This window comes from Planococcus citri, chromosome 2, assembly GCF_950023065.1.
Source record: "Planococcus citri chromosome 2, ihPlaCitr1.1, whole genome shotgun sequence".
In the NCBI taxonomy this organism is placed as follows: Eukaryota; Metazoa; Arthropoda; class Insecta; order Hemiptera; family Pseudococcidae; genus Planococcus; species Planococcus citri.
In genome coordinates, this window is record NC_088678.1 from 59,355,334 (window position 1) to 59,382,899 (window position 27,566).

A 27,566-nucleotide genomic window follows, 5' to 3' on the forward strand; every position below is an offset into this window, starting at 1 on the left:
AATGACGTTGTAATGACGTCATTCATTCTTGGCCAAATCAAAACGCAGTATTTTTTGAGCATTCGAAAATTTGGATCTTCGATTGTTTATTCTCAATTTAGTCAATTTCCAAAAATCAACATTACTCGATTATAGTGATGTTGATATTTAGAAAAATTTTATATCGATATATCACGATATTTTTCCAACAGATATCGATATATCGACGATATATCGATATCTTCAATATTGCCTTGAAAGTACCTATTTTTCCCATTTGTTTACTCAGTCATTTAAGTTCAATTGCGAATTAACAACTGCAGAAAATTTGGTACGACAAAAAGTTTTTTTATAGATTTTTAAAAAAGTGAGAAAATTTTTTTTTGAAAAAATTTTACTTAAAAATTTCTTTCTAATTTCAATTTTTACTCATATTTTTGGCTGTTTTCGTGCATTTTTTCCTCAATTTTTGACGATACGATATATCGTCGATATTGATTTTTCATATCGATATGTCGATATTGGATCTCATATCGATATATCGTTTAAGATATCGATATATCAACACCACTACTCGATTATCAACTTACGTTTTTCTTTATTCCTCAGAAATTTGTATTTAATATTGAACTTTTTAAAGAAATTCACGTAAAAATCAAAATTTGAGTGTCTTAATTATCAATTCTGCACTTCCTCAAGCTTTACTTCCAAAGAGCAGACGATTTTTCGTAATTTGTTTATGACCAAACGACCAGTTGTTGATCAAATCTGCACAATTCACAACCGGCGAAAAAAATTCCCCTGTATTTAATTTCGGTATCAGATGAGATCTTACTGTTGATCGACGGAAAATTTACTCAGGTAAGCGAAGTCTGTTACATTTTCGTTCGTTTTACTTTACAGAATAAGTCAGCGAGATATTCCAGTCGTTAAAAATCACGTGGGTGAATTTCATGAATGTTCAAAATAATGCCTGCCTGTCAATTTTTTACCGCTGCTAAACTATTTTTTCTGGCATTTGTTACTGATATGATATGGAAAGACGGTGAATTCGCTGTGTAAGATCTTGTATGTTGAAAATGATAAAACTGTACGAAACCAGTTTGAAAATACCTTTCGAGAGATTTTATTGTTTAGGTGCATAATACAGATAAAATACTCGAATTTCAATAGACTAAACCATTTCCGATATTAGATCTTTTCGGAAAATACCATTGCTTTGAACTAATTGTATCATTTTCGTATGCCATGTAGTAGAAGTTGATCTCAATTCGCTATAAAGGAGTCTCCTTATTTATTTTACTGCTATAGTAGAAGTTCCACTGTTGTATAGATATCTATAGTACTAATTCCTTCGATATTATTTTGGAATTTTTTCAACTTCTCTAACATTCGGTTGTTTTTTTGTTTTTTCATATTTTAGTTTCAACCTTACGAAAGTTCTGAATGACATGTGTTGATTTTACTATTAAATTGATCTTTGTGTTAGTTGATTTGAAGGAGCTACTAGAAGATTCAGCTGGTGCACATGTGAAAAAGTAAGTATACCTACTTATTCCGAGACGAGTAACTTATTAATTTTTTTATTTGAATGATTAATTAGAAAATACGAATTATGCTGGTATTTCAACTTCTCTATTCTTATTCTTGTCAAGTCAAAAATATTCAGTTCTGATGGCTTTCCTTGATCTTTTGTGCATTTTTTCTCTTTACATGCAAATCTAATCATATGCTAACTTACCTACACAATATGTTTTCCTACCTGACCATGTATTGTTTGATTTCAGCGTTAATTTGAAATATATCCAGTCTTGATTGAATGCTTCATATTCCATGCATTTAACAGCCGCAAACGATATGTCTACCGAGAAAGATATTACCAAAGCTGTCGAGAACGATATCACCAAAGTTGTCGAGAACGATAAGATCACCAAAGCTGTCGAGAACGATATTGTAAAAGCTACCGAAAACGATATCGCCAAAGCAGCCGAAAACGATATTGCTAAAGCTGCTGAACAAGATATTGCCAACATCACAGAAGGAGAACCATTTATTTACGTATGGCGTATAACCAATTTAGGAGAACTCGAAGACGCGTCCGCTGTGTTCTACAAAACCATCACGATATCGTCCGATATTTCGATTGAAATCAAAGTAAAACGTTCACCTTTACGCATTTCTCATTTACCCGATTACCTGCACGAGGGTAAAATACGTATACGAGATGCGTCTATCGAAGCCATGCTCTTGTGTAAATCGTCTACGTACATCATGTCCAAATGTACTGTAACACTTTGTTCAGTCGTCGAAGATTTTAGTGATGGTAACGTAGTAATAAACAATGTATTTGGCGGATCGATTGAAGAAACTACCGAAACAGACTTTACTGCATCTTACCAACATACCGATATTATGACATACGACGTTGAAAACCCCAACGATATGCTCGAGATGGTCTGCGAATTGCAAATCATTTTCTCTTCAAATGATATCAACGCCCATAGCAACCCGAATCTTAATTTCGAACATTTGTTTGAAAATCCGAAATATAGTGACTTTGTCTTCGTGGTGGATGGGCAAGAATTTCATGTCCATAAAGCAATCGTAGCTCTTTGGAGCCCAATTTTCGAAGCAGTTTTTAATAATAATACGACTGAAAAAAAAGACCTGCTCGAAATCAAAGGTGTTGATCCAAACGTATTCAAAGAAGTATTACGTTTCATGTATACGGGTAAAATCGAAAACTTCTACGAATTCGCGTTGGAGTTATTGAAAATTGCCAATAAGTACAAAATAAAAGGCTTAAAAACCGTTTGCGAACAACGAATGTGCGTTCATCTGTTGGATCTGCCAGTCGAAGACGTTGTTATTTTGTTGGCTTGTGTGGATTTGTACAAATGCGAATGGTTAAAAACCAGAGTAATTAATCAAATGATTTCTCAAGGTAATTCGGTTATCGATACACATGCATGGAAAACGTTAATTTTATCAAATCCTTTGTTGATGAATGAAATTCGAGATGCCATGACTCTTGCCAAAGTTCCTGTTAAATTTTAAATTCCATTTTGTGTATTTGAAGTAGGTATTCGTTTTTATTTTAAATAGGTATATAGTACGATCGTTTTATGCAGATATAATCCTGTTAGTAGGACAACGTTTGTTTAGTTTTATATTTCTTTTTTTATTTTTTAGTATCATTTTTTTTTTTTTGAGTGACCATTTTGTATCGAGTGATTGTTATTATTTTTGTTCGTCATTTTTACAACAAAAAAAAGTTATCGAGATGAAAAAAATTGAGACGGTGATATTATTCTGAATAAAGAATCTTCGTAACTTTTTCATTACATGCTTAATTTTTTTTCAATTTTCTTGATTAATGCGCAACCAAATTTCGAGTCGAATTAGAATTTTGAAACAATTTTGATGAGTAAGATTTTATGACCGCAGACCGTAGGAGATTTCCTTCAGTAATCTGATGACTTTGTTAATAAGTAGGTACTCATTTGAATATTTTATTCTCATTGAAATACGGATCCTTTCTTTGTAATCCTACCTGAATTCGAGTTACTTACCTACCTACTAGATTAGAACTTCATCAGCGGAATTTCACGATTCACGTCCACTGTTTATTTTCAGCTTAATTAATCATCTTCAACAAAAAGCTCAACTCGTGTGTATCGAGAAATTATCTCACTGTTCACTATTGAAATTCAAGCGAAATATTTTTGTCGGTCTACGAAGGCTTGAAACTCATCAAAAAAATAAACTTTCCAATAGTTGAGACGAATGGAGTTCTGGAAACTGCTACAATGATAAGCAGAAATTGCAGAATTCAAGATTCGAGATGAATTCATTTTCATTCGCAGAACTTCATGAGGCTCCTATCTGATGTAGAATGAAATCTGAGCTTTAAAGTTCTTTCATTTAAATTCAAGCTGAATTACTCAGTTAATTTACAACGGTAACACGCTAACTTGACTAAATACCTAATTTGTGTCGTGAGCTTCAAAACGATTACAAGAACGCCGCCTCGTAAATTAACGAAACTTTCAAGGTCAAGGTTAGCTACTTCTGAAAAGAGTGCAAATATTACGAAATAATTTGCATGCTAAACAAAAGAATAATGTACCAAATATATTTCGAAAAAAAAATCTAACTTGGTAAAATTATTATAAAGAAAGTGATTAAAGAAGGTAACTCTTCGAGTAGATAACGTACATAAAATACCCACAATAATTGAATCTTTATAAGTCAAAAAAAATAGTGAAAGTACGTATTTAATTTTTAAAAAAAAGAAAAGAAAGAAAGGATGAAAATTGTGATTAAATACTTAAATGTCTATAATCGATATCAAAGATTGCTTCGTTTGCGCATAATAACGAATAAGTGTTCATATAAGCATATCTTGAGATCCAAATGTATATCTTACGATACCATAAGTATTGCGTTTTGTGCGCATGCAAAGCTTTCTGAAAATTAAACACAAATTAATAATAATATTGTTCAATTTGACGTCATAATATTCATAAGTATGTAATTTAATTAAACCAACCTTCACAAGGCGGCATTCAGATGGAGACAAAAGAAACCAATTGGAAGAGAAGCAGATGGACAATAATAAATCAAAAATAATCGAATACTTTCTGAATTTGTTCACCGAATCTAAGCAAAATACTGAACAATCTGCAAAGAGAAAAATAATTATCATCTTGGAATGAAAACGTAAATTCAACTCTACGAATTATAATCAAAACTTACGCTCTGGAAAAGCTTTATTCGCGACTGGGTTGGCTAATCCATAATAAATTGATTTGTGATTGGAGTGTCCACTTACTCCATCTTTGTCGAATGTAACTACCTATAGAGAAATCTTCTATGAGATCGGTTTTATCGAAAAAATGAGAAGATTTCGAGAAGTCAACTTACTGCGTCGAATTTTAACGATTCTACATAATTGATTACTAGATTGTATATCACATTTTCATCCCATTTCACATTCGGATCATCAGGTAACGCGGAAACTCTGTAAAAAAGAAGTGATAATGTAATGGAACAGATTTACGTAGGTAATTGCATTACAAGAAATATGTCAATACGCGTACTTTTGTAAAAAAATGTTACTTTCGGGTATACCAAGTATGGCACAACTTCTCCATAGTTCTTCTTTTCTCAATTTACCTTGCTTGTAATAATCACCTGTAAAAAAAAATGAGCTTCGTTAAGATTGCATTCCGAGGAACAAGAATCAACAAGAATTGAAAACACTCACCACAGGATAAACACAGTAGAAAAACATTTTTATCTGGTTGTCTGGTTAGATTTAATATAGCTGGCGCGAAGAACATGCATTCATCATCGGGATGGCTGGTAACGAATAAAATCCGCTGCTTTGATTTGATACCTTTGCTCGATCGATTCAAAGTATCCAAGTTGGATAAAATCAGGTACAAGGAGAGACATAATATTAGGTACAGGACGACTACGGACGAAAGTATGCAAAACTCGAGGCATTTTACGAATTCTATCAATTGACTGACAATGCAATTAACGTACGTTCGCAAATATTCTTCGGAAGACTCTAAAGTATCATTTCGTGGAAATTGCATCACATAATAATAGTACTACCAGAATTTATAAAAAATTACAAAAATTGATTCGTTGAATTTGAGTTTTGATTTCAATACATGAAGCATTTTACGTTGAAAGTGTAATTGAATGCGTTTAGTAGTAATTAATCACTTACGTACGATAAGCATATCGAATTTTTTTATGAAACATTGAAATTTTTTCGACACCAAAAAATTTTTATCAACAGATAAAAAACTTCCAAAAATTTTTAGCGCAAATCCGCATGCGTTGTTTTTATGGCAATCACGTGATTGAGATGAACCAATGGCAACGCGAGATTTAATAAGTAGGTGAAGAAAATAGGTAAAATATTCGCTATCCAGTTTTTCCAATTTCGCAAAAATCCATGCCAAAATTCTGTTTTGATTTTGTTTTTGAATTTTGAAAATTTGATTACAATTTTGTAGCGTGTTGTGTAATTTAAATTCCGGTGTTTTTAATGTGTTGGATAAAAAATACAAATTGTGCAAAGTGTTGAAATGGAATCCAACGGCACCGGTCACTCGCTTTCGGACGACGAAGATAACAAACTTTCTAGTAAGAGAGCAAGAATTGATACGTTACGACTCTGTCCTTACCTAGATACCATCAATCGACAAGTTTTGGACTTCGATTTCGAAAAACTATGTTCCATATCATTATCTCGTATAAACGTCTACGCCTGCTTAGTTTGCGGTAAATATTTCCAAGGCAGAGGTACGAATACCTACGCGTATACTCACAGCATCGCAGAATCACACCACGTATTCCTGAATCTTCACACATTGAAATTTTACTGCTTACCGGATAACTACGAAATCATCGACTCGTCTTTGGACGATATTAAATATGTATTGAATCCTACATTCATCGAAGAACACATTCAGCAACTAGATTCGAATGTGAAACCATCGAGAGCTATCGATGGATCATTGTATCATCCCGGAATCGTCGGATTAAACAACATCAAAGCTAATGATTATTGTAATGTAATTCTACAAGCTCTTTCACACGTCACTCCGATACGAAATTTTTTCCTAAGAGAAGAAAACTACATCAAAACGAAAAGACCACCGGGTGACAGTTCGTTTCTACTCGTTCAACGTTTCGGCGAACTGATGCGAAAATTATGGAATCCTCGTAACTTTAAATCGCACGTATCGCCGCACGAAATGTTACAAGCTGTTGTATTATGGAGTCAGAAACGTTTCCAGTTTACTGCCCAAGGTGATCCTATTGATTTTCTTTCGTGGTTTTTGAATGCCCTTCATAGAGCTTTGAACGGTACGAAGAAAGCTGATTCGTCTATTATAAATAAAACATTTTTGGGTCATATGAGAATACATACGAGGAAAATACCACCGGTAGATCTAGAAGAAAAAGAGAAACATCGTTTGTTACAACTATCCGAGTATGCTGTTACTGTGACGGAGTCACCCTTTCTGTATTTAACTTGCGATTTGCCACCTCCGCCGTTATTTAAAGATGAAATCTTGGAGAATATCATTCCGCAGGTCAGCTTGTCATCGATTTTAGAAAAATTTAATAACCAAAATGAAAAAGAATACAAAACGTATAAAGATAATTTTTTGAAACGTTTTGAAATCACCAAACTGCCACCTTATTTGATAATTTACATCAAGAGATTTACTAAAAATACATTTTTCACTGAGAAAAATCGTACCATTGTTAATTTTCCAATTAGAAGCATCGATTTTGGCGAATACTTATCGAAAGAGGCTAAAGCTGCGCATAAACACACCACGTACGATTTAATCGCTAATATCATCCACGACGGTGAACCGGATAAAGGAACTTATCGTATGCATGTACTTCATAAAGCAACCGGCCAATGGTACGAAATGCAAGATTTACACGTCACTGAAATTCTGCCTCAAATGATTACCCTATCTGAGGCCTATATTCAAGTTTATGAATTGAAAACCTAACGTTTGTGATTATTTTCAATAAATTAAAGCAAAAAGATTAAACCTGTATTAATTTGTAATTTTTCAACTTGTGTGAAATACAATTTTGAAACGTGTCATTGTAGTGTTTTTTTCTCCTTTAATCGCCGAGAGTAGAAATTTGGGAATTTATCTCCAAACTTGAATACTTGTCTCATAGAATGAGATGACTTTGAAATAATTAGATTATGGCTACTCTTCATTACATTTAAAGTTTCAGGAAGTTGGCCAATTCAAATTTTACTCACGAATGACATCATTGGCTGACTTTTTGAAAAGATGTTGATTAATTTTTCGTACAATTTTTAGCTTCTCCAGTGAAGGCAAAAACAAATGAATATTCAAAAACGCATAGGCCTTCTTGAAAATGTTGGAAAATGATAAAAAAAATCGACGAATATTCATTCAAACTGAAAACTAATTATAAAAATGTGTATTACTTTACGATAATTGATTGCAAGGATAATCAAGGGTCAATATTCAAGTAAATCTGCACAAAAACATTCGCTTATAAAACGATGAAGAGTATTTAAATATAAATCTTAATTCTACTATACTTAAAGATTAACTTCTTTTCGATTCGGTATCTTTTTGAGCTAATTTTTTAACCAGTTGTTCGCGAAGTTTTTCCAGCTGTTTAATATCGTCTTGATGTTTGAGTTCCTGTAAAATGAATACACGTTGAGGAATCTACGCAGAAAAACATTCCAACTACGGTACAGAATCGTTTTACTTACGAGTAATTTAGTTTCCATTTCTTCTGATAACGAAAGATACTCCAGCAGAGTCAAGTCTTTTTCTTCTTTTCCAAATTTTACGAACGGACAATACGAGGCGTGCTTCTTATGCTCAATACTGAACAAGTACAAAAATAGTATTAAAACGTAGATACTTAGAATAAAAATTGCATAATTTCAAAGGCTTACAAAGGGTCGTCTTCTTTCTCCCAGCCGTCTAATTGTTTCATACAGACGAAACATTTCACAGTATCTGGCTCGTCGTCGCTAATCATATAGAAACCTGCCTTGGCCATCTGAGAATACAAACGAAACAATATTGATATATGGTTCTAACGAAGGATACACTTATGACTTACTTTTTCAGCGGTGCAGGAGACAGAAGAATCTTTTCTGTAAATCCAATTGCTAAACGATTTCAATCGTTCGCTTTCTTTTATCATATTCCTTGGATTTCGAGTAGTCATTATGATAGTTCAACGATCGACTGTTGCTCACAGTAAAAATATACTCGCAAGTGTACGTTCGAGTTGAAATTAAGGATACATCGAAAATAATTCGAAATTGAACTCAAACTTGGTAAATTATTTCTTCAGTGATAAAATTTTTCATTTCAACTTTCAAGAATGAGAAATTTTGGCGCCACGTTTGTTTACATTACGATTTTAGGCTTTTGTAACTAGATTTTCTTATCAGTTCGCAGAATTTAGTGTTTTTTTTCCTTTGGCGATCTCGAATTTTCACATTTTAAACGCAAAAACGATCGCAAACAGTGATATTTTGGCTAATTAAACAAAATGTTGATGTTCCAATGATATTTCAACTGCAAAAAAATTCAAATGGAAGCGTGCAACCGGTTTTATTTGAAATATTCCAACGTTTTCGTCATAATGCCTACAGGGCCGTACAATCATGTCGAAAATCAGCTTGTTTACATCGTTGGCCTGTTGGTCTAGGGGTATGATTCTCGCTTCGGGTGCGAGAGGTCCCGGGTTCAAATCCCGGACAGGCCCAGAATTTTTTGCGATTTTTTTCGCATCAAAACCTATTTTTAGTCGAGTTTTCGTCTTATTGAAATTTTTCGGTGAAATTTGGACAAGAACCACGTTCGAGATCCTAATGTAAAATGCGAATAGATGAATCTACATACATTATAAGAGTAAGAATGTGTTCACCAAAGAGCTAAAATTTTCTGGAAATTAAATCCTTTATCTAATTAATTATGTGAATGAATTGAGTTGCTGTTAATTTAATTTACATCAGTAGATTTTTCATCATTTTCAATTCCTTAGGCATTGAGAATACTTGCATTGTTATTTTTTAGTTGATAACTATAGGTACATTGGAATTCAAAGTGAGGTGAGAGCATATTTTTTCCACTTTCATTTTAAAATATACACGAAGACAAATTCAGTATATAAGGTAGGTACCGTACTTATGATGACATTGGTGATCGAATAATATCTTTTCTAACACATTCTCGATATTTTTATTGATAGAATTTAACGATATGACACGTAGGGCTACACTTTATTTCACCTTAAAAATTCTTATAGTCAACTTAATTATATTGGAAAAAATCACGAACCTATTTAATTGGTAGGTACTCCAAAAAAACATTAAACAAGTTTCACTTTCAATAATTATCAATTACTCCATATAAAGATGAATGGTTGCAATAAAAATAACAATAAAATTAATACGATTGAAATCATTGTCAGGGCAGCAGTGGTCCCCAAAATAATTTACTAGGTTTACTCTCGTCATCGGTGATGAAGAATTCTCTGCCTAATTTGATGAATTCTTCCATCGTTAATTTGCCGTCTTTATCTGTATCTATTGATTCGAATGAAGCAATGGCATCCTAAAAAAATATTCAATAATTTAATGTAGGTAGGTAACCGTGTTAAATTAAAATTGGGAATCTAAAATGATAATTGCTCACCTTGTACGACAACCCGAGACATTTGAAAAATAACTGATACTCGCTGAATGATATGGAACCGTCACCGTTGTTATCAACAGCCTTTAAAATAGGTAGATAGGTACGATTAAACATAAAATTATAAAAATCCGTAATTATACCTACCTATAAAATAATTGAAACCTACCTTAAATAAATATGGGAATAAAGTATGCACTTTTTTCCTACGATCTTCATCATTTATCACATGCTTCATATCCTCCAGATATTGCTGCGTTGTAATCAAATTATAAGGATCGATACAACCCCACTGTTCTTTCCACATTTTCTTCGAAAAAGAAAAAAAATCAAAGGTTAGAATATACATTGACTTGTCTTCAATGAAACCGATAAAATAGAATATATAAGCTGACCTTTAAACAGTTTTTTTTTTTTTTTTAAATAAGATTACCTCGATTATGTCGTAAAATTCATGTTGTTGTTTCTCGGGTAAATGACCAAGTTGTACAAATCTGTCAGCTAATAATTTGAAATCGTCGTAAGATATGATGCCGTCTTTATTTACATCCAATAAATTATGCACAGTTCGCATTTTTCGTTGCCAAAATAAGCTGTTACCCTGCGAATTAAAAAATTGAAATATTATTAGTAGGTACAAGGTAGGTACTTCTTACTTTTTTCAAAAGGGAAATACAAACACTCACCGTCTCATGATTAACGTGACAATTATCGAAGGAAGCATAATCAACTTGTTCTCTTCGTGATTTCTGTTTCAAATGTAAACCAACTGGTGTCCTATGTTGAAACCGAATATTCATATTTACCTGCTAATTTTACATAAATTTAACGACTTCGTAAATTGCCTATATTCGATTGTTCGCAACAATGCAAATAGGTGTGATCTTACCAATCGCGATTTAACACATTCGTAATTCGAATTAAAATTAATCAAATTTTTGGAAAATTTTAACAAATTTAAACTCATTTTAAAGACGTTTTAATATTCCGACACGATAAAGAATAATAACCTTTAATTGTGTTCTATTCGACGTTTATATACGCTTTCTTATCTAAACATACATACATTGTTCCAGATTTTAAAAAAGCCTATATCTATATCAGTCAAAACAATGATAATTTTATCTGTTTTATTTATTTTTACACAAAATTACATTACAGTTTTCTTGACGTATTTGAAAGCGTTATCCTTTTTCAATGTATACCTAATTTATTGTAAACGTGACATACGAGGAGTAGAGATTTTATAAAACTGTATGATCAGAAAGTTATCCTATTAAAAACTTCGAAATACATAATGTAATTATACCAAATCAAAATTGGATACTTGCGTAGTTTGAGTTGTATTTGTTTCATTTTTTTCAATTTATTATTACAAAATAAAATTTTGTAAATTTAATTCATTTTAATTATGAGGGTATTTTTGAAATGTGTTTTAGGTTGTACTTGTGGCAATGTGGCACTGCCAGCGCAGGAGGAGGTTCAAAAGGTTTAGTACTGATCTTTTGAAGCTGAAAGAAAGAATACCTTGGTATCATACCTACCAATCATTGCTAATAGAATATTGGCTACCATATTCTTTGTTAAGTGATTGTAAATATATGTAATAATTAGTTTTGGATGTGATGACTGGTAACTGGTGGGATCATATTATAATTCTAAATAATAAACCTTCGAGTTCAATTTAGCATTTGGAAATGAATTCGAACTATTCGATGATAATGATGATTTCCAAGTGGGCCAATTGAATACCTAGCTTTTGTTTCGAATCCAATATACCCTTTACCCTTTATAATGAATGGAAAGGATAGGGTCTTAGGTATGTAAGCTCATACTTGAAAGTTGAAACAGAAAACTTGAAAAAAAAAAATTAAAATCAAGGTGCGCATCTGAATGTAGGTGGTCTTTTTTGCACGTGTTGTGATTTATGTACAGAAGTAGTAAATACGTCAAAGGAGTTTCTTTAACTGACATTTGACGTCATCATTTTTTAAATACGCGAAAAAGTTGAGTACTCTCACGTACACCGTATAATAATTATTACGGAGTGACTTTGAACTAGTTATACTTGTATGAATCAAAGTGCGCCTTTGTCAGACTGCTTATGCAGTTTATTTAACATTTTAAGAGGTAGCTGGACCATCTTACGATGAAGTAAACCGACACGACGTCCTGAAAATCCTTATCTCGAGTGAATTTCAGCTGAAAACGTTGAATATCCTTTAGAAAAAAAATAATTGAAAAAATAATGATCCAGAATTCAATAAAAATCATGAATATAATAAATAACATACATTTTATACAAATTTATTTATTTCAAGTACGATTAATCAGAACTAGATTTTAGTCTAGTTATTATACCGTTTGGACCATTAATTTCTACAGTATCGCCTGAAAACAAAAAACAAAAAAAAAACAATAAATCAATTTAAAAAAGGTTTTGAAGCAGATTTCTCAAAGTGGATGGCAATTAGATACTCAAAATAATTCAGTGAAAAATAAAGGAGAATTCAATTAGGTACCTACCTGTTTTGATATGTGCGGTGGCATCTTTTACTCCAATAACACAAGGTAGGCCACATTCGCGAGCGATGATAGCCCCTAGAAGAATCTCAAAGGTAAAAAAATGTTGATATTACCACTCATAAGCTGAGAATATAATCTTACCATGAGACATTAGTCCTCCCAATTCAGTTATTAATCCGGACAAAATTGGAAAATAGGGAGACCAACCTATGTCCACACAATGCATTACTAGAATCTCTCCATTTTCTATATCTTTGGCTTCTTTGATGTTACAAACGACTCGAGCACGTCCTATCGAACTATGAAACGATACCGAAGTCCCTTGTAGACTAAAAATTTCTTCAAGAATTGGCTGTTGAATAAAAAAAGTGAAAATTAATTTTAATGTAAAGTGAGTAACTAATTTCTGTAATCCGAATTAGGTAAATTTGGTCATCGTGTGAATAAGACTCACTTCTGGTTCAATTTTTATTGGTTTAGGAATTCCAAATATGACATCTTCAAATTTTAATCTTTTCAGTTGACTCCACACACGATACCGTCTTTGTCCCCTGTGAATAGAGAAGCGGGTAGGTATTCAATAAAAAAAAATTACATGGATATTTTATCAATTAGAAATATGAGAATAAAATGATCGTAGTTACTTGTGCATGATAGCTTGTCTATTTTTACCATTAACCAATTGATGAAGTTCGTAAAAAGTATAATAAAATACGCTGTTAGCATTTGATATGATCGCATCTTCGGCCAGAAGAGTACCTAGTCTACAAAAAGCTAATCGAAACTGATGTAGGATCAAGATGAAACATTGTTTGGTTTTTTCTCTACTTATTACTGCATTTTTACAAGATTCCATCAACCATTTGATAATTCGACCGTAACTATAAAATAGGAAAAAAAATCAGTTTCCATTTTTAAAACAGAGAGAATAACAAAAATTAAAATTCAGTAAGTCTAGGTAGGTACTTTTGACTCGATGCAATATTTTCTTGACGAGTGTACTCTATCAAATTAATAGGCATTTCGAACTTATCGGATTTGATGAGCAAATCAATGCATTCGAAGATTGAATCAGAATTCATAGACCAAGTTTCCGTCATCAGATCAGCCTGCGTGTTAATAAGATGATTACTAATATGCATGATAATTAGGTACTTCGAGTGTTAGGTAGGAAAAAGTGCTAAATTATGTACAACATACCTCTTTTACACATCGAGCACCGTGTTTTTCGAAGAAATTCTTGGTTCTTATCCACGCCTCCGGGCAATTTTTCTGCATCCAGTCGCATTTGTAACGAGTATCAACTGATAGATAGTCCGATTTGTTTTCGTGGTCTCGTAATAATCGAGATATTTCCTGGCATAGAGAAAAATATGCTAAGTGAATGAATTTATAAAATAGGTACATAAAAAGAGTCCAGCCAATTCATTCAGTTCACTGTCGCGTCGCTCATAAAAAAATCAAGTAGGTACCTACCAAAAACTGAATCATTCTATTTTTTTTTTTTTTTTTAAATAGAATTGCGTATTTACCATTAAAGATTTAGGGACTCCGGCAGAAACCAGTTGGTCACAATTGGATAAATACCACGATAAATTGGTCACATGACTTTGTAGATTTTCTAAATTGAAAACAATAATGGTGACGTTATTTTATATCCTCGTACATTATGTAGTAATTATGTTTTAAAAGGATACCAACCTTCGTCATCTTTGCACATTAAACTCAAAACTGCAGCTTTCAATATATTCGAAGCACTTGAAACATTCAAATGGTATTCAGCGACCTACACAAGCAAATATAATTAAACGAAAAGATGCTTTTTCAGCTTTGAAGTTGTTGGAATCATGTAAAAGTGATACCTATATTTGAACTCACTTTTTGTAAAACTGGTGCCTGTTCAATGATATGCTCTAAAAGCAACTCAGCAGAGTTGAATTCGTCAGAATCAATGGTAAATTGATTAGCAATTTTGACAGCTTCTTCGGTGGATTTATTTTTGCCCCAGATTAACTATTGAAGGATAAACATGGTACATATAATATTCGCATGTGAGCTACTCCCTTCACTTATCATTCAAGTACCTACTTTAATTGATGTTATCAATTTCAAAATGCTAGAAAACGAACCAGCAATTCCATTACGTTTCTGAGCCAAAGCGTATAATGAATCGGTGGTAATAACTTGTCCACAAACAATAACGTCGATTATTTTTTGAAAAAATGGTATTTCTCTGTTGACCTGCAGCAGTAAACCCTATAAAAACGTGTAATACATTTTTAGTGATTAAAACTTTCATATAAATTATCTTCATACGACGATAGGTAGTAATAAAAAAACCTCACGTTGCAAATATTCATGGCGATGCGATAATGAGTCACAGAAAGTAATTTTCTATGGTACTCGGTGCTGGGATGTTTTTCCACAAGCTGGAAGGCTTCTTCCATAATTCTATTATTGAATGAAACGCTCAAAGGACTCGTTACATCAGGTGTAATTTCCCTGCGAGTTGAAAAAAATCACATATACATACATAGTAGGTACGTGAGGAAGGAAAGAATTCAGTTAGAATACAAACCCGCAATTATGAAAAGTAATAGCGTCAAAATCGGTGAACCCTGAGTCGAGCTCGTGGCTTATTTCAAAATCAGTCCATGTGAACATTGTTGTAATTGGTCTGCATTGTAATAAATAAATTTGTCCCTAGATGAGCAAAATAAGTCTTGATAAGATGATCTTTCAAGAAATAGGTAAGAATTCGAAGAAAAATTGTGTGATTATAGGCACTGTTTACATTATTTATGCCCCATTCTATGTCGACAGGATAGGAAAACAGATCTTCCAATTGGAGACTTATTTTACATATCGCATCAATCGTTGGAGAAGGTAAATCTGGAATTTCTAGAACAAAAAGAAATCAAAGAAACGATGAAATAACACGAAGTGTGACTAAAATATTAGATAGGTACGTATAAATATATGCAAATCAGCACCCACCTCTGCCCTCTACACCCATCGAACTATAAACTACTTCTTCAAAATTACTTTTATCGACTAAAACAGTCGATGTAGGTACACCATCTACTGTGGCACGTTCTCCAAACGCATATGTGATGGAAATTTGTCTCGGATCATTGGAAATGGGATGACAAGTGAACACAATTCCGTGAATTTCGGTAGCAATCATTTCTTGAATGATAACGCCCAATTTTACGAATAATGGTAGACCATGATCTCTAAATTTTAAATCAGTATTTAAAAAAACATATTTGTTTTCTCAGAGTGGAAAAAAATTAAAATACATACCGACGATAATGGACCGACTGAAAGGAGTATACCGAAGCCCAGCACTTTTTTATTGCGTTTACAATATTGGCGATACCCTCAACAGCTAAGAATGTGTCGCTTTGACCAGCTGCACTTACGTCCACTGAGTCTTCCAGGATACCCGAAGATCGAACAGCGTATAATTTCTGGGATGAAATGAATTGCTCGATGGTGTTTATTATTTGAACATCCATTCTGGCTAATGTCCATAGTTTTTGAATCCTGTATTCGATTTTTTTAAAAAAAAGTCAGTAATAAAATACCAGATAGGTACTAAATTTACAAACGAAATAATCGTTGATAGATTTTTGAGTTTACTTATGACACAATGGCTCCAGCTGCGAGTTGGGTAACTCGTGTAATCCATATTTTAATACATTCAACGAACATTTGAGATCTTCGTTTTGACGCATACATAAATCCATAGCGTTGACTGTGACACAAATGCCCTTAGGGATACTGATACAATCAGTCAAATCCTAAAAATTAAAACATTATATACGTAGGTATCTACCTATTTTATGAAACTTTCTAAAGGCAAAATTCACTCTAGCAAGTTATCCATTGATTTACCTACCACTCGAGGGAAAAAATTCATCGAATAAATTATTTTAGCTAATGATGCTGCTTTTTCTCCGGTAAGAGTTGAATTCTGACATTCCACCGATTCCAAGTTTATCATTAAATCATTTGAAAATCGTAAAGCAGGAAAAACTCGAACGGGTAAATCTTTATCCATATCATATTTTTTAAATCTGAAATTCAAAGTTTGTTTTCTCAGATCAAATTAAATTACCTACCGTTCAAAAAGACGTTAGGTAGGTACCAAGAAATTATAAACTATAAACAGCTAAATACCGTTTAAAGAATAACAATAGTCCACTGCCATTTACACCTTCGATGTTACTTGTGACGTTATAAAGATGCAAATTCTCAGAAATAACTGCTGTGTTGAGAGAAACTTCGGTTTCAATTCGATACCAAGATTTACCATCTAAAAAAGAACGGGAAAATCTGAAGTATGAAAAAAGCACAATGCAAATTACCTATCTAACTAATTTCAAAAGCAAACTCACCTGATATTGAAAAGCTCATTTCAGGAATAATTTTAACCGGATACTGGAAATCACACTCCGAAATACAGAAATGTTTTCTCAGAGTTCTCGCGTGACCACTACATGAACTGTGAATGAAAATGAAACAAAAGTGAGCCGTTTTCTCTTAAAAATAATTTTAACAACGTGAAATTTTCATTAATTACTTGATCACAGAATTTATATTGATCAACATGCCATTTTTGGAGTACGTCGTTAACATGATAGCATCTTTTTTGCATAAGGTCCAGTTTCTTTTCTTCAGGGAAATCAAATTCAACTCGGTGACTTGTTCGTTCAACGCCACGGTTCCATGAAATGTGCCCCATTGCTCGTAGCCTTGTAGAAGATTACATCTAGAGAATCAATTTTGTCAAAAATTGCTTCAATATTTCAACATTAACTAAGGGGTAAAATGCCTACCCAAGCTATTAAATTTTGATATCTACTTACACTAACTCTTCGCTAATCTGGGTTTGAGCTACTTTTTGAAGTTCGAGAAGTGGAAGTCCAGATTTATCATAGTACACTGTGGAGCTTATAGGATGCCACCTGAAATTAATTTTTGTAACTTATTTACATCTAGATCTCGATCATTCAAAAACACGTTTCTTAAACTTAAATTTTAAAGATAAGGTAAATTCAACTTACAAGAAATTCATTTTAACATGATTATTTTCTCCTGAGATTGCGTTTCTAATTAAAAAGAAAACAGATTATAGCGGAAACTTCGTAACGACTGAGTATATACCTAGCGTTTTGATGAATTATACCTACCTCAATAATCCATTGTAAGATACTCTCCATGAGCCCATAGGCTGACAAAATTCTGCTTTGATACATTTCGAATGCCATTCCAAACTAGAGGAAGAATTATCGTCTGCAAAAAATGAGCACAAGAAAACGAATAAAATATGTGTTTTAATGCGAATTTTCGTCATCTCTTCCCAATAAACTCACGCGTTCCAGAATAATATATTTGCTCGGAATTCAATTTCAAATAAACGAACGTTCGAATAGTATTTTGTCTTCGTACCAAAAACAACAAGATTTTGTTATCGTACGCATCGCATCCGTTGAACAATAATGAATCTGTAAACTACACAGATTGTAAAGTATAGTTGTTCAAAAATCATCATTCATTAGTTTATCATACCTATAAAGAACCTAAAATAAATTTTAAATCGACTCACTCTATTACTGATGAATTTTCTGCAGCTTTCCAATAATAATTGTTCATCCGACGGTAGCAATATTTTTGTTATTTCAGCCATAACACAAATAGGTAGGTAGTAGGTACCTAACTTTTTCGATCAGTGATTTCAAAATTAGCAGAACATTTTTCAAACTACCGATCAACGGTATGAAAATAACGTATTCTTATCGGCTTATTAATGACGTTTAATAATACGAATCTTGATAAATACCTACGAAACCGTACGAAACGAAAGTCAGAAAACATCAAGTTCAATTTCGGAAACTGATACGAACATATTTACTAACTTGATTTTATCGCGACGTTTAATTAACAATAGGAATAGAGCGATCAACATTGACAAAAATACTGAAATTGCTCATCAGCTTCAACGTTATCATTCAAAAACTGCAACGTTTTTCTGATTTTTTCAGCATTACATGGCTGATTATCATCATAAAATTGATCGATTAAATATGTAGAATAAATGTTCACGATAATTAACAAAATGATAGGATTTAAAAATTAAAACAGCTCTCATTATAAGTTTTAAAAATAGATTTTTTTATTATTTACAAAACGAATTTAACCTTCATCAGACGCCTTGCATCTCTTGCAATTACTTAACACAATAATAAAAATATGAAACATAAAAAACTTATTTATTCAAATAATGTAAAAAAAAAGACTAAAGATTATTCATTTCGTAGCGACTTTCCAAAAACATAAACTATTATCAACACCGACGCAAACATATGGAAGTTTGAAATGCCAAGCTACGTTACTTGCCAACTGGAACAGATAAAATACAATATTAATATATATTATTACATTACGAACAAGCAATTCCAAGTTTCAATCACTCTTTAGTCTTTACCTTCAATTTAGCCACATTTATAGGAAACTTTGTCTTCAAGTTCGTTACATTCAAAGTATGTCCTGGCGATCCGATCGTAGCGATAATATTCTCATTTTGATTACAATATCTGACGTATTTAATACCACCGGAATGTACAAGTTGTTTATACACAGGAAAACTGATCAACGAAAAATTTGGTCAATATTCGTCTACACGTCATGAATACAATCAACGCTAGCTTAAAACTTCTCATTTCTCACCTTGATTTAGCGGTATCCCATACTAATAAATATCCGGACGCGATTCCAGCGATTTTACAATGATTACTAGGAGACCAGTCAACGTCTAATAATGGAAATACATCACATTCTAGGGAGTACACGGGTTGTTCTTGTTCTACATTATATAATCTAACGATTCCTTTCTTTTCAGCGACCAGTATTTTATTGGGCTCGTCAGCACTCCATTTCACCGCAGTTCCTAATCAAAAAAAAAGAACAACTTGAGAGCTATAATCATCTCGTACTTAAACACGATTAATCAATACTCACCAGGAGATTCTAGGTAGAAAGTTATACTACATTTTAGATCTTTCACCGACCATACACGGCACGTAAAATCGTCACTGACGGAAGCTAGTAAGTCAACCGATGATTCCTTATCGAAACATATATCATTTACGTAATTCGTGTGGCCTTCTAGGACCTGAAATAAAATCAATTTTTTCTTGAGTACTTCGAAGCTGATTTGCTAATCTAGGAAAACGTATCATACCTTCGTCTCAACAGTTTCTTTGAGAACACTTTCGTGTAAATAGATATTGTAATCCGAAGAAGCGCAAGCAAACTGCATTACTTTTGGATTACTCGTTAGTAGAGTTTCTTGACTGAGCGATAACGCGTGAGGACGTCCTTTAACTTCGAATGTTTCAACGATATCGAGTTTGTATTTGGTTTGCATTGATTCATCTTCCTCCTATGAAACACATCTTGAGTAACGAATGTTTGAACGGAAATAAAGTACATATGAAATGTACGTACCTGGAATTTAATCGTGCCAATTGATACATTTTCCGGGAAAGCGATTAGGATTACGTTTTGAGACCACTCGAAAGGCGAAAACTCGACTAGGAGGACTTGCTGAGGGAGATCTACAACGTGCACCGGTGAATCTAATTTAACAGCTGATGAGGTAGAATCTAAATTGAACGAAGGCATGATGATGAATATTATAATAATGCTACAATTTCGAGTATCACGTCATTAAAATAGTAATAGTTGAAACTGTTAAAAGTCTTTATAAACTCAAAATCATTTCATTTTTCTCCAACCAGTTGAGCACATGAAAATTTGAAAAGAAAACAAACTCCGGTATCAATATTACGACAACTACGCCACCTACTGTCGTATTAATCTTTTAGTTTAGTAGTTATGATTTTTTTAATTTTAATTTTTTTTTTAAATTTTTTTTTACTTGTCCAATTTACATGCAATTTGTATTGTATTGTAAATGTAAACCAAATTTTGAAATTTAAAAAATCTTTCTAGGTTCAAAATCAAGATGAAAGGTTTATTTGAACACCACTCTTAATTTTCAGCAAAACTGAAAATTATTTTAATCGATTTGTTAGGTCTTAGGTCAGAAAAATGGGAGCTGGAGTACAATTAAATTATTTAATTTTAAATAACGCACAATTTTCAACAGTGAAAACTTATCTTCCACCAGAAACAAAACGAATGGTTTCAATTAATCAATTTATTGAAAATTACATATGAAAAATGCAAATTAACGAAAAAAAACATGATGAAACGAACAATTATTGAATAGTAACAAAACAGGAAGTTCTGAAACTTATATATTATATTCACAAGTATATGCAATGAAAATAAAACACAGGTAATAATAAATTTGAACAGAACAGACAAAATCATTTCCTTTTTGTACATTTCACATATGTTTGATGTTTCAATTTTAAATAGCAATTCCTCTCAACAAATTCCTCCAAATCCAAAAAATAACACATTCCATTAAAAAAATTTTCAAACCTAAATTATCACAGCAAATGATCATTTACCTAGACAAAAACTGAGTATCTCGAATTACTTGAAATTTATCAAATTCATAAATAACATCTACCATTTCATCAATATTATGATTCATATCAATTCCAACCATCTTATTGTATATTTTAGACAAACTTTCATCAAATGCTCCTTCTAAACCGTGTCTATCTTTCAATTCTTTGACAATTTTTAAAACATCATGCAACCCAGTCAAAATACTTCTTTGAATCAAATCTTCCTTCAAACAAGAAGATCCGCATTTCTCAACATTACTACTTAAGCAACACATCAACCAAACCAGTAACTGATTTTCAGACACAATAAGATTTTTACACTTGAGCTCGGGCAAAACTTTAATAATTTGAACGGCAAATTCGATATTAACGTCAGGTTGAACCGGATTCTGTTCATCTGCAAGTGTAAGGAGTCGATTTTCCAGACTATTGACGAAATCTTTGAACTTTTTAACGTGTTTCGATTCGAATTCATTATTTTGAACAATATTCCAATCAGATATCGTTCTATAGATCATTGAAATCTCCACGAGAGTGTAATTTTTACACGAAGCATCTAGACTAAAAAGACTGACCAGGAAATTCTTCCAACAGTTCTGTTCATCTGGCGTCCATTTTTCTTTACTTAGAATTTCCAGTATTGAAAAAGCATCGAATATTTCAGCGACGCTTCTAGAATTAAATTCACTGCATATTTTGGAGCCTCTTTCTGTAAGTTTGATAATGAAACGTTTGAAGTTTTTCACCTGATTATCGATAAAGCGTCATAGGGTAGGTTTTCAAACCAGTATAATTCATTTTATGGGTTCATTTGTTTCGAAAATCATTCTATTTCGAGATCCTGGCACTTTAAATTGCTCACATACTCTGCAGAATTAGTTCATGATTTATTATTCGTCGTTATTAATCGTTTAGGATAGAGGATGAAGAAGCAATGAAATCGAATGAATTGTTCTAGGGTGGGTTTCCGACTTGCAGGAATCCATTTTCGAACCTAGTTTGTCCCAAAAATTCAATCGTTTCGAGAAATTGGCAAATTGGCATTTAAAATTAAAATTACGATTTTTTCCTAGCACAACGAAGATTGTGAACGTTAAATGATCTCAATTTGTCTCTCATTCCAGTAGTTGTGAGAAAGAAACAATGATTTTGAATTCTCTAAATCCCCAATAAAAATACTGTTCAATGTGCTTAAACTCGAAACAGAACGGAATAATTTGTCGAAGGTGCACCTGCAATAATATAAAAACACAACACACCGAAGAAATAATAAAATAAACCACCATCTTCATAACATAGAACCTTTATTCTAAATTATTACACATTGGAAAGCGAATTAAATAGAACAAAACAATAGATTAATTCATAAATCATTTTAAAATGGTAAACAACAATAATTCTTTAACGGTTAAAAATTAACAAATACATTATTGCCATTATAAATTAAAAAACAAAATCGTTTCTATGCTACGTTAAAACAGTTCAGGTGCACTGTATTATATTCGGCATGAATATCGGCATACAAAGTATAGGTATTTATAATATGATGGTGCTTTGTAGAGGAAAGGGAAAAAAATTTCCACATATAGGCAATTCTAGCCTGCTTATATACACTAACAGTAGTGAGAAATGGGTTCATAGAGAGAGGGATAGAGAAAGAAAGAGAAAATGAGAAACAAAAATATATATTCCTGACAGCTTATACTATATAGAAAAAGCTATACAAAAATAACATAATACACGAGTATTAATGAATTCGAATTCTTTGCTTTTCAACCGTCAAGTCAGTCTTGAACTAATTAATAAATTGACGATGTTCGTGAATCGAAATTACAGCAGCGTAATTTTTCCTTATATAAATAACGGCGAATCTGTTTTTGTTTTTGTTTCTGTCGATATCTCAAAATGTAGGTTAAATGGGCACCTTTTTTTTATCCTTTTTTTTTTTCAACAACAGTAGTAGGTAACAAACATTTCCTACATGCATTTATTACTATTCAATTATGCGCATAATTACGCGAATACAAGCGCCTAAAAAACTCTTCTCATTTAACGATTGTCGTCATAACAAAGAGCACCTTATGGTGAATATTTTTCTTCGTCGTACGAGTTCGAGTTCGAGTAATTTAAATGGTCATGTAGATATTCAGCTCGTTTCGAGATTTAGTAAAGATTTAAATCAAAGCTTCCTCGAAAGCTTTCGTTTGTAAATATTATACATGAATTATCCGACGTTTAATCGGGCAATTTTCTGATATTTTTTCAAATTCTTTTTAAAAACACGATGATTAGATACGATAAAGTTGTTGTATTTGTTTTTCTTTCTCTAGCAAGTTTGTTATTCAATTTCAACGAGTTTACAAAGTAGAATCATAATATCGAAATTTGTGTTTAATAACACGTAGATAAATATTTTAAAAAAACAGAAAAAAAACCTGCAATATTGATGGAAAAACACCGAAATCGAAACACGAAATTCGTCGTGAAAACTTTTATCATTTACACATCGCCGAGCTGATTTTTCATACGATGTTTTCCACCATCAGTGTCAGACAGCTAGACAAGGTGACTTTGCTACAACCAACGAACGTATCAATTTTACACCTCTAATTAATTACGTACAGATTCGCCGTAACTTCGATGCTAATGCTTTAAGGCTTTCCCTTATTCGAAAAAAAGAAGCTGCTACCTAGAAGCATATCATTCAATACACAAAAACCAATTCCGCGAGTACACAAACATATAACATGGCGTTACAAAAAAACGAACGAAAAAAAAAGTTATGTACAAAAAATATACATACAATGAGAAAAGAAAGAGAAAAAAAACATAACCCTAAAAAAAAAACGTAAAACGTCACGCTAATATTTAAGTAGCGAGTTTTTCTGTTTGAAATAAAGCCTATATAAAGTATAATCAATGTTTACTTTTCAAACCAAAAAAAAAAAGTGGAAAAAAAACGAGTAAACGACTATAATTTCAAACAGTTCGTATTATAAAGGTAATATAGGTAACCGTTTATCAATTTCACCGCGATCGTCGCGTAATTATACGAGGGAGTGAAAGAGGAGGTCATGGTTAGATTGACATGACGAGAAAGAGAATCAGAGGACCAGAGTTTTACACAGAACCGGATGAAAGGAGAAAGGAGGGTTTGCAAAAATGGATATAATATATATAAACAATACTGTTCTAGGAACTAAAAATTTATGGTACATTTATTTTACACTTATTACATTTTATTTTTCATATTTTTTTTTTTTGGTTTGCCGATTATGAAATTCTTTGTATTGTATTTTTAAAATTTTTTTTTAATAACTTCCAAGTATTTATAGATACAATAATAAGTTGGTTTTTTAAAAATAGAATCGATAAACACACATCACATTAATACACGATAAAAGAGGAAGACTTGTCACTTCCACACTATCGACTATATATTTTAATTGGCTAAAGCTTGCTTAACGCAAAATTTCACACCGAGCTTTTCCTCTCTCTTTCTCTCCCTTTTTATTCGAGACTCGCTCCGATAAGAAAACAAAAAATATATAAATAAGAAAAATGAACAAATGGTACGATGAGTGGAATCTCTTCATTGGAGAACAGATGTATACAACGATGATGATGACGACAATGGCAGAGAGGAAATAAAAACACGAATGAGAAATCATCATATACATGTATATAGGAGAGATGACGAGAGAAAGAGAGAGGAGAGAAAAAAAGAGAGCAACCTTAAACTATAGACACGCCAATTATTTCACACTATAGTATAGAACACGACGTAGAACAACAACTGCTACTGCCTCCTTTGCTCTTCTGTCTTTGATCTGCAGAAACAAAAACAAAGAAAAATAAAATTAGATATCGATTATAGGTAACATTTTATCCCAAATGAACGATAATTTTGGTGGTATTTAGAGCAGGAGTGGACTGGCTCGTGGTCTTTTCTGGCGATTGTTAGGATCCAAAAACGATGGATGGAGTCTCAGAAGGGCAACTAAAATAACAAAATGGTTTCAAGAGAGATATTCTAAAACGATTTTAAAATTTGGAAAAACAAATGCCAATAAAAATAGCACGAAAACCAAATAAAATTATCAAACTCTTATGAAATTACGGTGAAATTGAACAAAAAAAATGAAAAAAGAATTGCTTTAAAATTTGTTAAAATAATATGAAAACATTTCAAAATGACTAAAAGATGATAGCAACATTATGAAATTTGTGTTAAATATCATCGTAAAGTGCAAAAAACAACAAAAAAAAACTTGAAAATGATAAAAAAATGATCGAATATTATTAGAATGAAATAAATTTTGCACGAATTACACAGCGTGTCATAAAAACATGAAAAATCAGAATAAAAATCACCTAAATGAACAAAACTTGTTGAAATTTCAGTAAAATTTGGAAAAATTTGATTAAAAAAAGTATTACAACACCACGAAAACATGAAAAAATGACCACAAAGTTGATCGAATATTTCAAAATTGTCGCAAAATAGCATCAAAAGCCTAAAAAAAATTGTTGAAAATGAATGACAATAAACTGATCAAATAATTGAAGGGAAAAAAATTTCTCAAAAATTATTAAAATTGATATTTAAAAAAAAAAGAAAACATGACAAAAATTGGTATAAAAAAATTGAAAAATAATTATAAAAGCACTTCAAAAATGACTGTAAGTCGATGAAATATTGCAAAATTCGCCCAAAATATTAAAAAAATGTTTGCAATGCTGCTGATAAAATCGTTGAAAACTGGCAAAAATTATTTTCACATAAAATTTTGCAAAAATGACAGAAAGTTATATGAAAAATTATCTAATTGGTATATAAATCAAAAACGACGAAAAATTTACGAAATTGTACAAGTAAAATTGAGCAAAAGTTGGCAAAAATAGGTAAAAAAGTTGTTTAAATATCACAAAAACATTAGCAAAATTAATAAAAACGTAAAGTATTTGAACAAAATATTGCAAAAGTCTAAAATAAAAAAAAATCTCATACATTTAAAAAAAAATCAAATTTTGTTGAAATGGAATAAAACTTTTCAAAAATTAAAATATTATGTATTACGAAATACTGAAAAATTGAAACAAAAATTACAAAAATAAATTTCCACATAATTTTGCAAAAATACTTAAAAAACATATTTTTAAAAAATGTTGAAGATAGAATCATAAAAAACTAAAAAAAGTTGAAAAAAAATCATCAAAATGAGCAAAAAAAATTGAAATTGCACAGAAATTGATCAAAACTTGCTGGAAAATTCTTGATAAAATACATATAACAAAATTTGCGCAAAATATTGAAAAAATGGTAAAATTTCAACCAAAAAAAAAGTAAACTAAAAAAAAAAACAAATCGACGTAGATAATTTTATGAAATATTATGCAAAAATTGCTTAAAATACCATAAAAGCATTTTAAAATGACTGAAATTTGATGAAATATTTAAAAATTTGCACAAAAAATTCTGCAAATGATACAAACAACTATTAAATACATAAATTTGAACAAAATTTTCAAAGAATTACAAAAAAAAAAAAAACACAGAAAACTACAAAACTTCGCATAAAATCATCAAAAAAAGCGAAATTGCTAAAAAAAATTGTAAAATATAAAAATTGATAAAATTTACCAAAATTTACACGAAATACCTATTGCAAAAAATCGCTCAAATCTTCAAAAAAAACTTGAAAATCACAAAAAAAATAATTACAACGAGATTTTACAAAAATTATGAGAGCTGAGCTGAGTACCATGAAAATTGACAAAATGAGCAAAAATTAATGAAATTGTACTCAAAATACAAAGAAAAAAATTGCTAAAAAATTCATCAACATGCAATAAAAAAATTTTAAAATGACTGAATGTTGATAAAATAGTTCATTTGTGCAAAGAAAAAAATGCAAAAAATTTCCAAACTTGAAAAAAAATTATAACAGTAAATCAAATATTATTGAAATTGAACGCAGTTTTACAAAAATTAAATGAAATACCCCCAAAAAATTTCCAAACTCGAAAAAAATTGTTGAAAATTACAACTAAGTAATCAAATAATATTATTGAAATTGAACCGTAAAAGCAATTCTACAAAAATTGAATAAGATATGAACCAAATAAAATAAAAATAAAAAAACTGGTGTACGTAGAAATCACCAAAATGACCAAAAATGTATGAAAAAACCCAAAATATTGATCAAAAATTTGATGAAATACAATTTAAATCACACCATGAGCAATTAAAGAC

General features: G+C 31.6%; 8 protein-coding genes and 1 non-coding gene across 10 annotated transcripts in view; 3 read left to right on the top strand and 6 right to left on the bottom strand.

Moving 5' to 3' along the window:
• The first annotated feature begins 372 nt into the window (after nt 1–372).
• On the top strand, nt 373–3,320 carry LOC135836788 (uncharacterized). The gene is made up of 3 exons (XM_065351827.1): nt 373–840; nt 1,403–1,517; nt 1,767–3,320. Exon 3 carries the CDS (start codon nt 1,813–1,815, stop codon nt 3,034–3,036), a length of 1,224 nt encoding a protein of 407 aa, XP_065207899.1. The 5' UTR covers nt 373–840; nt 1,403–1,517; nt 1,767–1,812; the 3' UTR covers nt 3,037–3,320.
• Nucleotides 3,321–4,100: 780 nt separating this feature from the next.
• On the bottom strand, nt 4,101–5,806 carry PIG-L (phosphatidylinositol glycan anchor biosynthesis class L). The gene is made up of 6 exons (XM_065351842.1): nt 5,249–5,806; nt 5,082–5,175; nt 4,906–5,002; nt 4,738–4,837; nt 4,532–4,662; nt 4,101–4,448 (listed from the first exon to the last, which is right to left on the bottom strand). The coding sequence occupies exons 1-6, from the start codon at nt 5,583–5,585 to the stop codon at nt 4,302–4,304; spliced, it is 906 nt and encodes a 301-aa protein (XP_065207914.1). The 5' UTR covers nt 5,586–5,806; the 3' UTR covers nt 4,101–4,301.
• Nucleotides 5,807–5,962: 156 nt separating this feature from the next.
• Nucleotides 5,963–7,633, top strand: Usp39 (ubiquitin specific protease 39). The gene has a single exon (XM_065351821.1). It carries the CDS (start codon nt 6,087–6,089, stop codon nt 7,533–7,535), a length of 1,449 nt encoding a protein of 482 aa, XP_065207893.1. The 5' UTR covers nt 5,963–6,086; the 3' UTR covers nt 7,536–7,633.
• Nucleotides 7,634–7,969: 336 nt separating this feature from the next.
• Nucleotides 7,970–8,928, bottom strand: LOC135836806 (baculoviral IAP repeat-containing protein 5.2-A-like). The gene is made up of 4 exons (XM_065351853.1): nt 8,650–8,928; nt 8,480–8,586; nt 8,291–8,408; nt 7,970–8,216 (listed from the first exon to the last, which is right to left on the bottom strand). Exons 1-4 carry the CDS (start codon nt 8,755–8,757, stop codon nt 8,118–8,120), a joined length of 432 nt encoding a protein of 143 aa, XP_065207925.1. The 5' UTR covers nt 8,758–8,928; the 3' UTR covers nt 7,970–8,117.
• A 303-nt stretch (nt 8,929–9,231) lies between these two features.
• Nucleotides 9,232–9,303, top strand: TRNAP-CGG (transfer RNA proline (anticodon CGG)). Its single transcript has one exon. It is a non-coding gene; the product is annotated as a tRNA-Pro (tRNA).
• A 452-nt stretch (nt 9,304–9,755) lies between these two features.
• Nucleotides 9,756–11,278, bottom strand: CBP (sarcoplasmic calcium-binding protein). Of its 2 annotated transcripts, none has more exons than XM_065351849.1 (6): nt 11,122–11,278; nt 10,919–11,038; nt 10,666–10,833; nt 10,402–10,542; nt 10,236–10,316; nt 9,756–10,154 (listed from the first exon to the last, which is right to left on the bottom strand). In XM_065351849.1, the coding sequence occupies exons 1-6, from the start codon at nt 11,197–11,199 to the stop codon at nt 10,008–10,010; spliced, it is 735 nt and encodes a 244-aa protein (XP_065207921.1). In that variant the 5' UTR covers nt 11,200–11,278; the 3' UTR covers nt 9,756–10,007. The 2 variants fall into 2 exon arrangements, with proteins under 2 accessions (XP_065207921.1, XP_065207920.1); XM_065351848.1 differs by having other exon boundaries at nt 10,919–11,041; nt 11,122–11,269.
• Nucleotides 11,279–12,491: 1,213 nt separating this feature from the next.
• LOC135836769 (rifampicin phosphotransferase-like) lies at nt 12,492–18,885 on the bottom strand. Its single transcript, XM_065351796.1, has 26 exons — nt 18,373–18,885; nt 18,140–18,278; nt 17,957–18,059; nt 17,831–17,875; nt 17,633–17,731; nt 17,347–17,535; nt 17,162–17,268; nt 16,944–17,079; nt 16,663–16,840; nt 16,404–16,564; nt 16,065–16,307; nt 15,756–15,994; nt 15,553–15,659; nt 15,337–15,461; nt 15,104–15,260; nt 14,847–15,014; nt 14,637–14,771; nt 14,460–14,544; nt 14,291–14,379; nt 13,959–14,114; nt 13,725–13,867; nt 13,403–13,639; nt 13,213–13,309; nt 12,900–13,110; nt 12,759–12,833; nt 12,492–12,623 (listed from the first exon to the last, which is right to left on the bottom strand). Exons 1-26 carry the CDS (start codon nt 18,451–18,453, stop codon nt 12,559–12,561), a joined length of 3,570 nt encoding a protein of 1,189 aa, XP_065207868.1. The 5' UTR covers nt 18,454–18,885; the 3' UTR covers nt 12,492–12,558.
• Nucleotides 18,886–19,019: 134 nt separating this feature from the next.
• On the bottom strand, nt 19,020–20,615 carry Nup37 (nuclear pore complex protein Nup37). Its single transcript, XM_065351835.1, has 6 exons — nt 20,274–20,615; nt 20,008–20,208; nt 19,785–19,938; nt 19,494–19,713; nt 19,252–19,411; nt 19,020–19,166 (listed from the first exon to the last, which is right to left on the bottom strand). Exons 1-6 carry the CDS (start codon nt 20,448–20,450, stop codon nt 19,074–19,076), a joined length of 1,005 nt encoding a protein of 334 aa, XP_065207907.1. The 5' UTR covers nt 20,451–20,615; the 3' UTR covers nt 19,020–19,073.
• A 1,982-nt stretch (nt 20,616–22,597) lies between these two features.
• Nucleotides 22,598–27,566, bottom strand: part of UBL3 (ubiquitin like 3) — a 42,868-nt gene continuing 37,899 nt past the window's right edge. Inside the window, exon 4 of the mRNA XM_065351854.1 lies at nt 22,598–25,140. Within this exon, the coding sequence (XP_065207926.1) occupies nt 25,076–25,140 (65 nt within the window). The 3' untranslated portion in view covers nt 22,598–25,075. The remainder of the gene's footprint in view (nt 25,141–27,566) is intronic.